At 31.6% G+C, this 13,547-nt stretch overlaps 1 protein-coding gene across 1 annotated transcript; it reads left to right on the top strand.

The window, feature by feature from the left end:
• Positions 1-353: 353 nt before the first annotated feature.
• Positions 354-2,827, top strand: LOC127861065 (uncharacterized). Its single transcript, XM_052399431.1, has 3 exons — positions 354-433; positions 643-733; positions 1,698-2,827. Exons 1-3 carry the CDS (start codon positions 382-384, stop codon positions 2,299-2,301), a joined length of 747 nt encoding a protein of 248 aa, XP_052255391.1. The 5' UTR covers positions 354-381; the 3' UTR covers positions 2,302-2,827.
• Positions 2,828-13,547: the final 10,720 nt, after the last annotated feature.

Below are 13,547 nucleotides of genomic sequence, written 5' to 3'. Positions count from 1 at the left end.
TCGATTTGACTTAAAATGCCACTGCAGTTAACCCGAAACGGATTACATATATTTGTGATATACAATTGTAATTTAATGATATTATGTTCTGATATTTTTTATTTATTTAATTTTACTGATGAACATAATTAAGCTTTTCAAACCATTCTTAAATATCACCAAACATACATACACACGTAAGCTTGTTTGTTAGTTTGAAACGATTTATCGACGATTTTATCCAGCATTTAAGTCGTTTCACGACGTAACCAACTCACAGTGTACCTGGTAGCACGTAATTATATAACAATGCATACAACAACTATGCACACTTATATAATAATACTGACTGTTTTACTTTCAGAAAATGGGTATCCATTATCGAACAATTCATGTATTGAAATGACAACCGTAGGGCCTGAGTTTACGACTCATATAAAAACTAAAACAAAAGGTATTATTTTAATTTACACAGATATTAGACACTTCTGTAAATTAAGCCTAAACATGATTGCCTATCTCTTCTTATATGAAACACGCACTTTTTCAACCTTATAGAATAAAATATTAATGCAGTGTAGAGTACAATTATTATTGTCGATTTCCAGGTAAAAATGTGTACATGTACGTTTGAAATTTATTAATCAATAATTGCTATTATAGAATTTCCAGTACTAGGTGTAGGCTTAGGCGTGTCGGCTGGACTTGTTTTCACACTAGGAGTAGCAGTTATCATCGTAGTGCTCAGAAAAAGGTAATCTTTGATTAACAGTATATGATTATTATAAAAAACGACCGTCTTCACATTGTTTTGAAACAGACATGTTTAACATCAACCACGATTCTTATATAGATCTGAAGATTCAACTACTTTATCATTGATCTTAAAATGAAGAAGGTATAGTTTATTTGGCAGCTAACAAGTTTATGGGAATAATTTGTTCTAAAATATACTCGTTCCGATAAGATGTTTACTCGTATTGAAATCTTTTGATGCGGCCTCATTATGTTTCTAATGAGTTAGAGCTGTTATTGAATCGAATACATTTTCTCTTGTCTTGCGTTTGAATCTGCATTTCGATGATATGAGGTTCATGTTAACTTATACTTTACAATGTGTGATTAATTCTTTGAGTTTAGCATGCCATTCAAACGGTTTTTAACACACAGCGCTTTTGATTTATCTTTCCGGTGTTTATCCAAACTTAAATCTTTGTTATTCTTTTTGTCATCTTGTATGTATTGTGCTGTATTATAGAGTCAATTGGTTGACAACCGTGAACATAAGACTGGCGATTGTTTCTGTAGTTTGATTATTTTTGTATCTACAGATTCATTATATTATATAGTGTAAAACTAATGATACTTGATTTTGTTGAAAACGACACTTAAGAGGATATTCCTAGTTTGTAAAATTATAGCGTGAAAATAATCATAAATATGAAATGGCGCTGACGATCACTTACTAAGAACATTTTAAAGATCTTAATATCTTAGTTAATACTTATTTTATATTTGGTCGTCGAATGTACTTGGATGAATCTTATTATTATCCTTTATGTTTATTTAAAACTGCTTGTAATGTTGATGCATTATTCAAATACAATAAGCCAAAGTCTACGAACAAAGAATATTGGCGCAATAGTTACGACTGAAGTGGCGTGATTAAGATTATTATTTGTCATTATGTGTTTTTGTACGCATTTTCGACATTTCAGACAAAAACAAAGCGGGTGCAAGAAAACAAAAAGTAACGAATCGGACATAAACAGTTCATTGGACGTGAAGCGAGACCAAGCGGGACAAATCGGACACACTGTGTCCAACCATAATTATTTTCTACTCGAGAAACACACAATCTCAGCGGACGAACATATAGATCATCATAAACACGCACCAGGAGAAACATATTCAACCATCGTGGAAGAGAATGATTACCATTCCATAAATAAGGACCCACGTGCAAACGCCAAAGACGACTGCGATGACTACGATTACACAACTAACAAAGCATCAACATCTGGTGGCATGAGTCACGACACTGTATATAACAAACTGAAGCTTGAACGCCAGGGTGACTATGACCATGTCAAAGGGCAAGTTCATATAAATAGCCGCATAACAAACAGCGACTATGATACGACTGTAACTTCGACGGCGAGATCTGGTTACGGAATCGGCGACTACGACCATGTCAAGAAAATGGGAGCGATGCTAAAAGCTGCATCAGGTAACGACTATGACACGACAGTTTCATTAGCTGCTTATGAACGAAAAAAGGGAGAAAGAGGCGAAGAAAATAATTATAATCACAAAGAGTAGTAGCGTGGTTCAGGAAAATTGGAAAACTCGACTTGATGCTCATCACAAAAGCAATAGCAATGTTGACTGCAAACTTTACAGACTATTAGTTTGACTATTTTGGGCTATAGCCATGTTGTTAGTTAATGTCGGCGAGATGGGAAAACAAAAAAATATAGTTCGTTTAATTTAAATGTATGTAAATTTATTTTCATTAATGAAAAAGATATTGTGTATCTGATGGCTACATATTGACCTAAACTATGGCAAAATCTGCAGGAAGCTGTCTAGAAGTCGTGACATAAGTGATATAACGAATGATCGAATATTTGAGGCGAACACGATCTTCGTCAGGGGCTTAAGGGGTTGTTCTTATTAGAGCATTTCATTTGTGAATGTTTTAAGGGATTGTTGCATTTAAAGCATCTTTGGATTGTTAAACGGACTGTTGTAGTACTGGATGTTTAAAGGGTTTGTTGATTTTAAGCATCTTTGGATTGTTAAACATACTGTTGTAGTACTGGATGTTTAAAGGGTTTGTTGATTTTAGAGCATCATTTGGTATTTTTAAGGATTTTTTATTTTAAAGCATCTATCGATGTTTGAAGGGTTCGCTGAATTTAGAGCAGATTTGGGTTTGTTTATGGATTGTTGCTTTTAAAACATCTATGTATGTTTTGCGAGATTGGTGATTTAAGAGCATATATATAGGGGGTAATCACTTGAAAGTCAAGATGGCGATGTTCATGCCGAGACAATTATATTCCACCGTATTATACCCTTTACTGATTGTATTCATGTTTTCAAGATACGTACCATTTTCCATCAAAATATGCGTGTTTTAGATAAAATGCGATACAATTCTTCTTGGTGATAATGCATTGATAGTGTTTATATTATATGTCCATTTCTTTCAATGCTTGTGTTTTAAATAGCGTCTCCCATGTTACGTTTTTATTTTTCCATTGTATTTTTAATTTTTGCATGGGATTTTTTCTGCTTTCCCCATTTTTCCGGATAGAAAAACATCCCATGGAAATTTAAAATATTACAAACTTATTTGTTGCGTATATAAGAATGTTAATGTCAAACTGTACAAACTTTGATGCAGATTTTACTATATTGTTTAGTACTAGGTTAAATTCAATTACTAAGCATGTCCAAAATGTACATCGATATTGTACAGAACATGAAAATAGAATTATTGATATGGAACGAATGTGTGAGCGACAAGAACATATGTCCAAAGTGCTGTGCTACAGATCTATAGATATTGAAGCTCGAAGTATGAGGAACAATCTAGTATTTTACAGTATCACTGCGTGGTTGTCAAATAAATATGGAGACAAACAACTTATTCTTAGTTTCTTGCAAAACGAGCAAGATATTGACACTGACGAGATTTGTATAGAAAGAGCGCATAGATTGACAAATTATCACCACACGCATACAGAGAAGGTTTTGATCAGAAAAGGCCATTAATCGCAAGATTTAGAGACAATAGTGACACACAAACCATCATGAGAAAAGTATATCTCCTCAAGAACAGCAGGTTTGGGATATACCGGCAATACCCAAAAGAAATCTCAAGTGCAAGATCAACGCTGTACAAATCTGAAGAAGCAGTTAACGCCAGAGCGAACAGAATGAATTTTCAAATACGTTATCCGGCCAGATTGTATATCGACGGCAAGTGCGTGCAAGACATGTTCCCAGATTGGTTTGAGGTGCTGGGTACAAATTTAACTGGTGAGGTAAGTACGCACAAGAAAAGATGGTGGGCAGAAAACGAAATCGAGATTTTATTCTAACGAAACGATCATAGACAGTGTAGAAAATTCTGTGTTTACCGACGAAAAGGATACTAGGTCATCAATACGAAAATGCCACGCCCACAAACATGTAAACAGCCCGGAAAGTAGGTCAAGTTCGTGCGACAAAAACAACATGGAAGAGGCACTACAAAGTGAACAAATCTGCTTACCCGATTCTGCACCAACTACTCCTCATATAAATCCACCGATATCGAACACTAACATACGCAAAAGATGAGGTTCGATGAACGAGGGCGTTAAACGTGTACCATCTTCAAAAACATCGGGAAAACCCATGACTACGAATAACGAACAAGGTTTGGATTCACAGCGTGTAAACAATGCTAAAAATAGCACAGGGCTAAAGAAACTTTCTGTGGAATCCCACGAAAACGTAACGAGAGACAGTATTAGGAATATGAAACGGGATGGAGCGGCAGAAAGCGTGACGGGACTGACCAATCAAAAAGCAGGAAATAAATAGGACAGCGGGGTCAAAGAAGTGAAAATATGTTTAATAAATGTGCAAGAACTAATAGGTAAACAGTATAACAAGCTTGACATTTCAGAAATGAAAACCTTATTTAGTAAATATGATATCTTATTATAAACGGAAACATGGTCCAATGATAATTTTAATTGTAATGTCGAAAATTTCACTGCATACATTTAACATAAAAAGTTACACTAAAAACTTCAAAAAGAAGCACTGTAGGAATTATCATGTATATTAAGAACAAGCTAAAATATTATGTCCAATTAATTAAGAGTACCAGTGATTGTATACATTGGATAAAGATATATGGTAAATTGTTTGAATTAGATCATGATGTATTTTTATGTTTAGTTTATAATGCACCACAATGTAGTGGAAGACATTACCTTGTTGACCAAAGTGTTTTTGATTTAATTTTAGATGACCTACTGTACTTTAATAATGTGTATAATGAATCATGTGAATTCTTTATATGTGGTGATTTTAATGCTAGAGTTGGTGAGAAACCAGATTTTGTTTTAAATGATAATGTTCATGTTTGCCTAGAAAATTTGTTACCAGATGATTATAATCAAGATGTTTATTTGCCAAGATATAGTTTAGATAAAACTATAAATGAATATGGTATGTTACTACTGGATTTTGTAAAATGACAGGGTTAAGAATAATGAATGGCAGTCTTGGGTCAGATAGCTATATTGGAAAATACACATTTGTATATACACAGGGTTATGTACTATTGAATTTGTTTTGTGTAAAAGTAATATGTTCCAATTTTTTGAAATATTTGCAATTTTAGAACCAAATATTTTATCAGATCATTGTGCTGTAACTCTTAGCATTAAAAGTAAAGTTTTGCTTGATTTTATTGGTGATGATAAAATTTAAAATAATGCCTTTGCAAATGATGATAAACAATTACCATATTTGTATACATGGGAGGATGAAAAGAAAAATGATTATATTAATGCATTAAATAGTGACTGTATAAGAAATACATTTGATACATTTTGTTTTAATATTGCACAGTCTCAAAATAATGGTGATTAAGATGAATGTTTAAGCTCGTTTTGTGAAGTTATTGAAAATATAAGCTCACCATTATTTAAAAGGCATTGCACTGACAAAACATGTTTTGGAAACAATAAGGATGCAGCATATATTGATGATGAATGTAAATTTTTAAAACGGAGTTACTATAAAACCCTGAATGCATACAGAAACTTTCCTACAAATGAAAATAGAACAAATATGGTGAAATCAAGAAGTATTTATAAAAGTACAATTTGAAAAAAGAAAAGTATTTATGACAAAAATCAGGCACTGAAACTAGAAAATGCAAGACTAAGTAATGCAAAATTATATTGGAAAATGTTAAGAAATACTAGTGTTAGAGATAATAAACACAACATAAAAAGTAAAGATTTTTTAATCTATTTCAAATCAAGAAATGATCCAAATTCTTTATTTTACCAACCCGATGAAGATATTTTATTTTATGAATACAGCTATTTGAATGGTGAACTTAATATAATGTTTGATGAATCAAATGTACCATTTTCTGACCAGGAAATTACAAATGCCTGTAAACAAATACACAATGGAAAATCAAGAAGTCCTGATTATCTAATCAATTATTTTTTTTAGTTTGGGCTTCACAGTTGTAGCTTTTTAAAAGTTGTGTGTACTTTATTTAATAAGCTGTTTGAAAATGGACATTTCCCTGAAATGTGGAGTGAGGGTTTTATTGTACCATTATTTAAAAAGGGAAGTAAAAATGATGTTAAAAACTACAAGGGGGTTACGTTATTAAGTACATTTGGGAAATTATTTACTAAAGTCATTAACAATAGACTGAATAATTGGGCAGAAAATTATCATGTATATATAGAATCGCAGGCAGGTTTGAGACAAAACATGGGTACTATCGATAATATTTTTCTATTACATGGTTTTATTTATTATTTTCGAAATGAAAAAAAGAGATTGTATGCTATATTTGTGGATTTTACTAAAGCGTTCGATTATTTGGTTCGAGATATTGTCTAGTATAAACTTTTGAAACTAGGAGTTCGAGGAAAAATGATAAATATTATTAATTCTATGTATGTAAATGTGAAATCAAGAATCGAATTAGGTAATAGAAAAAGTAGTAATGACTTCTCTTGTTTATTAGGAGTGAGACAGTGTGAATATTTATCACTATTCCTTTTTTAATTTATTTGAAGGATATTGTGGAACATTTTATGTTAAATGGTTATCATGGGATTGATATTGGAATGTTGAAATTATTTCTGTTACTATATGCAGATGATATTGTTATTATGGCTGAATCGGAGGAAGAACTTAATAAAGGTTTGTGCTTGTTGGAAGAATGCTGTGATATGTGGAAATTTTGTGTAAATTCAAATAAAACAAAAGTTATAAATTTTAATAAAGGGGGGCAATTAAGGAGAAATATGAACTTTGCATATAAAGACGAGGTTATATAAATTGTAAAATCCTTTACATATTTAGGAATTGTATTTACCACAGGAGGATCATTTACAAGTACTTTTGAAACAGTTGCTGGACAAGCTTCAAAATCGGTTTTTAAATTAAATTCATATTTACTTAATTTTCCTACAATCAATATTCAGACCAAATTACAGCTATTTGATCGACTTGTTTTACCCATTTTATTTTATGGCTCAGAAATATGGGGCTTAAATGAATCCATGACACTTGAGAGAGTACATTTAAGTTTCTGTAAAAAAATATTAGGTGTGAAAATTCAAACTCAAAATAATTTTGTGTATAGAGAACACGTGTGTGAAGTTAGCCTATTTAGCCTATTTAGCCTATTTAGTACATAGGTTGAAACAAACATCCTATTTAGCCTATTTAGCAAATTTAACAGCCTCTTCAGCCTTTTTAGCCTATTTTAGCCTATTTAGCCTATTTAGTAAATAGGTTGAAACATATATCCTATTTAGCCTATTTAGCCTATTTAGCCTATTTAACAGCATTTTCAGCCTCTTTAGCCTATTAAGTATATAGGTTGAAACATATATCCAATTTAGCCTATTTAGCCTATTTAACAGCCTTTTCAGCTTATTTAGCCTATTTAGTACATAGGTTGAAACATACATCCTATTTAGCCTATTCAGCCTATTTAGTAGATAGGTTGAAACAAACATCCTATTTAGCCTATTTAGCCAATTTAACAGCCTCTTCAGCCTTTTAAGCCTATTTTAGCCTATTTAGCCTATTTAGTAAATAGGTTGAAACATACATCCTATTTAGCCTATATAGCCTATTTAGCGTATTTAACAGCATTTTCAGCCTATTTAGCCTATTTAGTATATAGGTTGAAGCGTACATCCTATTTAGCCTATTTAACAGCCTTTTAAGCTTATTTAGCCTATTTAGCCTATTTAGTACATAGGTTGAAACATACATCTTATTTAGCCTATTTAGCCTATTTAACAACATTTTCAGCCTATTTAGCCTATTGAGTATATAGTTAACAGCATTTTCAGCCTATTTAGCCTATTTAACAGTATTGTAATTATATTTAGCCTATTTAGTACATACGTTGAAACATGCATCCTATTTAGCCTATTTAGCATATTAAACAGCCTATTTAGAAAGTTGAGTACATAGGTTGAAACATACATTGTATTTAGCCTATTTTGCCTATTTAACAGCCTTATCAGCCTATTTAGCACATGCCTATTAAGCCTATTTAACATCCTTTACAGCCTATTAAGCATATTCAGAACATAATATTGAAACAAACATCCTATTTAGCCTATTTAGCCAATTTAATAGCCTCTTCAGCCTTTTTAGCCTATTTAAGCCTATTTAGCCTATTTAGTAAATAGGTTGAAACATACATCCTATTTAGCCTCTTCTACAGCATTTTCAGCCTATTCAGCCTATTTAGTACATTAGTTGAAACATACATCCTATTTAGCCTATTTTGTCAATTTAACAGCATCCTCAGCCTTTTTAGCCTATTTAGTAAAAAGGTTGAAACAAAAATCCTAATTAGCCAATTTAGCCTATTTAACAGCATTTTCAGCATATTTAGCCTATTTAGTATATTAGTTGAAACATACATCCTATTTAGCCTATTTAGCATATTTAACTGCCAATTTAGAAAGTAAAGTACATATGTTGAAATATACATTGTATTTAGCCTATTTAGCCTATATAACAGCCTTTTCGGCCTATTTAGCACATGCCTTTTTAGCCTATTTAACATCCTTTTCAGCCTATTTAGCCTATTTAGTACATAGGTTGAAAAAACAACAACATCCTAGTTAGCCTATTTAACAGCATTTTCAGCCTATTTAGCTTATTTAGTACATAGGTTGAAAAATACATCATATTTAGCCTATTTAACAGCATTGTCAGCATATTAAGCCTATTTAGTACATAGGTTGAAACATACATCCTATTTAGCCTATTTAGCCAATTTAACAGCCTCTTCAGCCTTTTTAGCGTATTTTAGCGTATTTAGCCTATTTAGTAAATAGGTTGAAACATATATCTTTTAGCACATTTAGCCTATTTAACAGTATATTCAGCCTATTTAGCCTATTTAGTACTTTAGTTGAAACATACATCCTATTTAGCCTATTTAACAGCCTTTTCAGTCTATTTTGCTTATTTAGTACATAGGTTGAAAAATACATCCTATTTAGCCTATTTAACAGCATTTTCGGTATATTTAGCCTATTTAGTTTAGTACACAGGTTGAAACATACATCCTATTTAGCTCATTTTAGCCAATTTAACAGCATTTTCAGCCTATTTAGGCCCTTTAGCCTATTTAACAGCCTTTTCTGCCTATTTGAGTACATAGGTTGTAACATACATCCTATTTAGCCTATTTAGTCTTTTTAACAGCATTTTCAGCCTTTTTAGCCGATTTAGTACATAGGTTGAAAAATACGTTCTATTGAGCCTATTTAACAGTCTTTTCAGCCTATAAGTACATAGTTTAGTCTATTTAGCCTATTTAACTGCCTTTTCAGCCTATTTAGCCTATTTAGTACATAGGTTGAAATATGCACCATATTTAGCCTATTTAACAGCCTTTTCAGCCTATTTAGTATATAGGTTGAAACATACATTCTATTTAGCATATTTAACAGCCTTTTCAGCCTATTTAGCCTATCTAGTAAATAGGTTGAACCATAAATTCTATTTAGCCTATTTAGCCTATTTAGCCTTTTTAACAGCATTTCAACCTATTTAGCCTATTTAGTACATAGGTTGAAACATACACTCTATTAATCCTATTTAACAGCCTTTTCAGCCTATTTAGTACATAGGTTGAAATATATACCCTATTTAGCTTATTTAACAGCCTTTTCAGCCTATTTAGCCTATTTAGTACATAGGTTGAAACATACATTCTATTTAGTCTATTTAGCCTATTTAACAGCATGTTCAGCCTATTTAGCATGTTAAGTACATAGGTTGAAAAATACATCCTATTAATCCTATTTAACAGCCTTTTCAGCCTTTTTAGCCTATTTAGTACACATGTTGAAACAATCAAAATCCTATTTAGCCTATTTAACAGCCTTTTCAGCCTATTTAGCTTATTTAGAACATAGGTTGAAAAATACATCCTATTTAGCCTTTTTACAGAATTTTCAACATATAAGCCTATTTAGCCTATGCAGTACATAGGTCTTAATATACATCCTATTTAGCCTTTTTAACAGCCTTTTCAGCCTATTTAGCCTTAGTACATAGGTTCAAACATACATCATATTTAGCCTATTTGGCTTATTTCACAGCTTTTTCTGACTAATTAGCCAAATTAGAAAGTTTAGAACGAAGGTTAAAAATTACATCCTATTTAGCATATTAAACAGCTTATTTAGCATATTTGGCAAGTTTAGTTCATAGGTAGAAATATACATCCTGTTTAGCCTATTTAGCTCATAGGTTGAAACATAGATCCTATTTAGCACATTTAAAAGCATTTTCAGCCTATTTAGTACATATGTTGAACATAATATCCTATTTAGCCTATTGAACAGCCTTTTCAACCTATTAAGTACATAGGTTGAAACATACTCAGTACATCCTATTTAGCTATTTAGCCTATTAAACCGCCTTTTCAGCCTATAAGCCTATTTAGCCTTTTTAGTACAAAGGCTGAAACATACATTCTATTAAGCCTATTAAACAGCCTTTTCAGCATATTTAGCCTATTTAGTACAAAGGTTCAAACATACATCCTAGTTAGCCTATTTAGCTTATTTAACAGCCTTTTCATCCTATTTACAAAGTTTAGTACAAAGGTTTTCAAAAATACATCCTATGCAGCCTAGCCTTTTTAGCCTATTTACAAGTTTAGTACATACGTAGACATATACATCATGTTTAGCCTATTAAACATCCTATTTAGCCTATTTAGTCTATTTAACAGCCTTTTCAGCCTATTCAGAAAGTTTAGAACAAGATTAAAAAATACATCCTATTTAGCCTATTTAACAGCCTTTCAGCCTTTTTAGAAAGTTTAGTACAAAGGTTAAAAATACAACTTATTGATTATTTAACAGCTTATTTAGCCTTTTTAGCCAGTTAAGTACACACGTACACATGAACATCCTTTTTAGCCTATTTAGCTAGCCTATTTAACATCCTATTTAGCCTTTTTAGTCTATTTAACAGCCTTTTCAGCCTATTTAGAAAGTTTAGTACAAAGGTTTAAACATACATCCTATTTAGCCTATTTAATAGCCTTTTCAGCCTATTTAGCCTATCTAGAAAGTAAGTACAAAGGTTAAAAAATACATCTTATTTAGCCTTTTTTAGCAATTTTAGTAAATACGTAAACACATACATCCTATTTAACAGCCTATTAAGCAAGTTAAGTACATACGTAGACACATACATCCTATGTAGCCTATTTAACAGCCTATTTAGCAATTTTAGTAAATACGTAGACACATACATCCTTTTTGACAGCCTCTTTAGCAAGATTAGTACATACGTAGACACATACATCGTATAAAGCCTATTTAGCCTTTTAACAGCATGTTTAGCAAGTAGGTAAAAATGCCAGAGGTAAAAATGCCATAGGTAAAAATGCCAGAGGTAAAAATTGCCAGAGGTAAAAATGCCAGATGTAAAGTGGTAAAAATGCCATAGGTAAAAATGCCATAGGTAAAAATGCCAGATGTTATATAGTAAAATAGAGTTTCGAGCAATTTTCTTAAGGATATTGAGTATTGTAGGGGTTAAGTGAATGTTTAAAATCCGCAATTGATTCAGACAAAAGTGAAGATAAGTATTATGTACAAAATTTCAGTTGTGGGGGGAGGGGAATTTACTCTGTAATAAATCTATATATTATCGGCTCTAAGTTAAAATGCTTGTATTAGCTATACGTACCAATACATGCCTCATTTAATAATTAATGTAAACATAATCACCATCAAAACCCTGCTTGTTTGTCACATTGCTTTAATAATTTATTGTCCTCAAAAAAAAAACATTCCATTACATCAATAAAAATAGCTTTTAAAAGGAATTTAACAAGTGTTATTTAATGACCGATTCATCAAAGAAACAAAAAATCCAAACCAATAAACAGAACGAATAAAGCACAATAACAAAATTATAGTCTAAATTTATTAGTGAGACAAGTAGAATAAAAATAACATGTTCAATAAGAAATGTTTCCGTACAATACTCAATATCCTAAAAAAATATTGCTCAAAACTCTATTTTACTTGTTTAACATCTGGCATTTTTACCTATGGCATTTTTACCTATGGCATTTTTACCTATGGCATTTTTACCACTTTACATCTGGCATTTTTACCTCTGGCATTTTTACCTCTGGTATTTTTACCTATGGCATTTTTACCGCACACCACGTAGACACACTCATCCTATTTAGCCTATTTAACAGCCTTTTCAGCCTATTTAGAAAGTTGAGTACAGAGATTAAAAATACATCCTTTTTAGCCTATTTAACAGTCTATTTAGCAAGTTAAGTACATACGTAGATATACATCCTTTTTAGCCTATTTATCCTATTTAACATCATATTTAAACCCATTTAGACTATTTAACAGCCTTTTCGGCCCATATAGAAAGTTAAGTACAAAGGTTAAAACATACATCATATTTAGCCTATTTAACAGCCTATTTAGCGTATTTAGCAAGTTTAGTACATAGGTAAACATAAACATCCTATTTAGCCAATTTTACAGCCTATTTAGAAATTATGTAGACACATAAATCCTTATTAACTAATACATCCTACTTAGCATATTCAGCCTATTTAACAGCCAATTCAGAAAGCTTAGTACATATGTAGACGCATACATCCAATTAAGCCCATTTAACAGGTTATTGAGCCTATTTAGCAAGTTTAGTACATACGTAGACATATTTATCTTTTTTAGCCTATTTAACAGCCTATTTAGCCTTTTCAGCAAGTAAAGTACATACGTAGGCACGTGCATCCTTTTTAGCCTATTTAACAGCCATTTTATCATATTTAGCAAAGTTAGTACATAAGTTGACACATAAATCCTATTTAGCCTATTTAGAAAGTTTAGAACATACATGAATGTAGACTCATACAACCTAATTAGAATATTAAGCCTATTTAACAGCCAATTTAGCAAGCTTAGTACATACGTAGACGCACACATTCAATTTAGCCCCTTTAACAGGCTATTTAGCGTATTTAGCAAGTTTCATACATACGTAGACACATACATCCTATTTAATGGCGTATTTAGCTTATTTAGCAGGTTTTGTACATATATAGACACATTCATCATATTTAGCATATTTTGCCTATTGAACAGCCTATTCAGGCTTATTATCCTATTTATTAAGTTAAGTACATAGTTTCATACATGCATCCCATTTATGCTATGTATTAGCCTTTTTTAGTCGTTTAGCCTTCTAGTATTTAGCAAGTTAAG

Source organism: Dreissena polymorpha, chromosome 15 (genome assembly GCF_020536995.1).
Source record: "Dreissena polymorpha isolate Duluth1 chromosome 15, UMN_Dpol_1.0, whole genome shotgun sequence".
In the NCBI taxonomy this organism is placed as follows: domain Eukaryota; kingdom Metazoa; phylum Mollusca; class Bivalvia; order Myida; family Dreissenidae; genus Dreissena; species Dreissena polymorpha.
The sequence above is the reverse complement of the archived record's forward strand: the minus strand, read 5'-3'. Positions and strand labels throughout refer to the sequence as shown.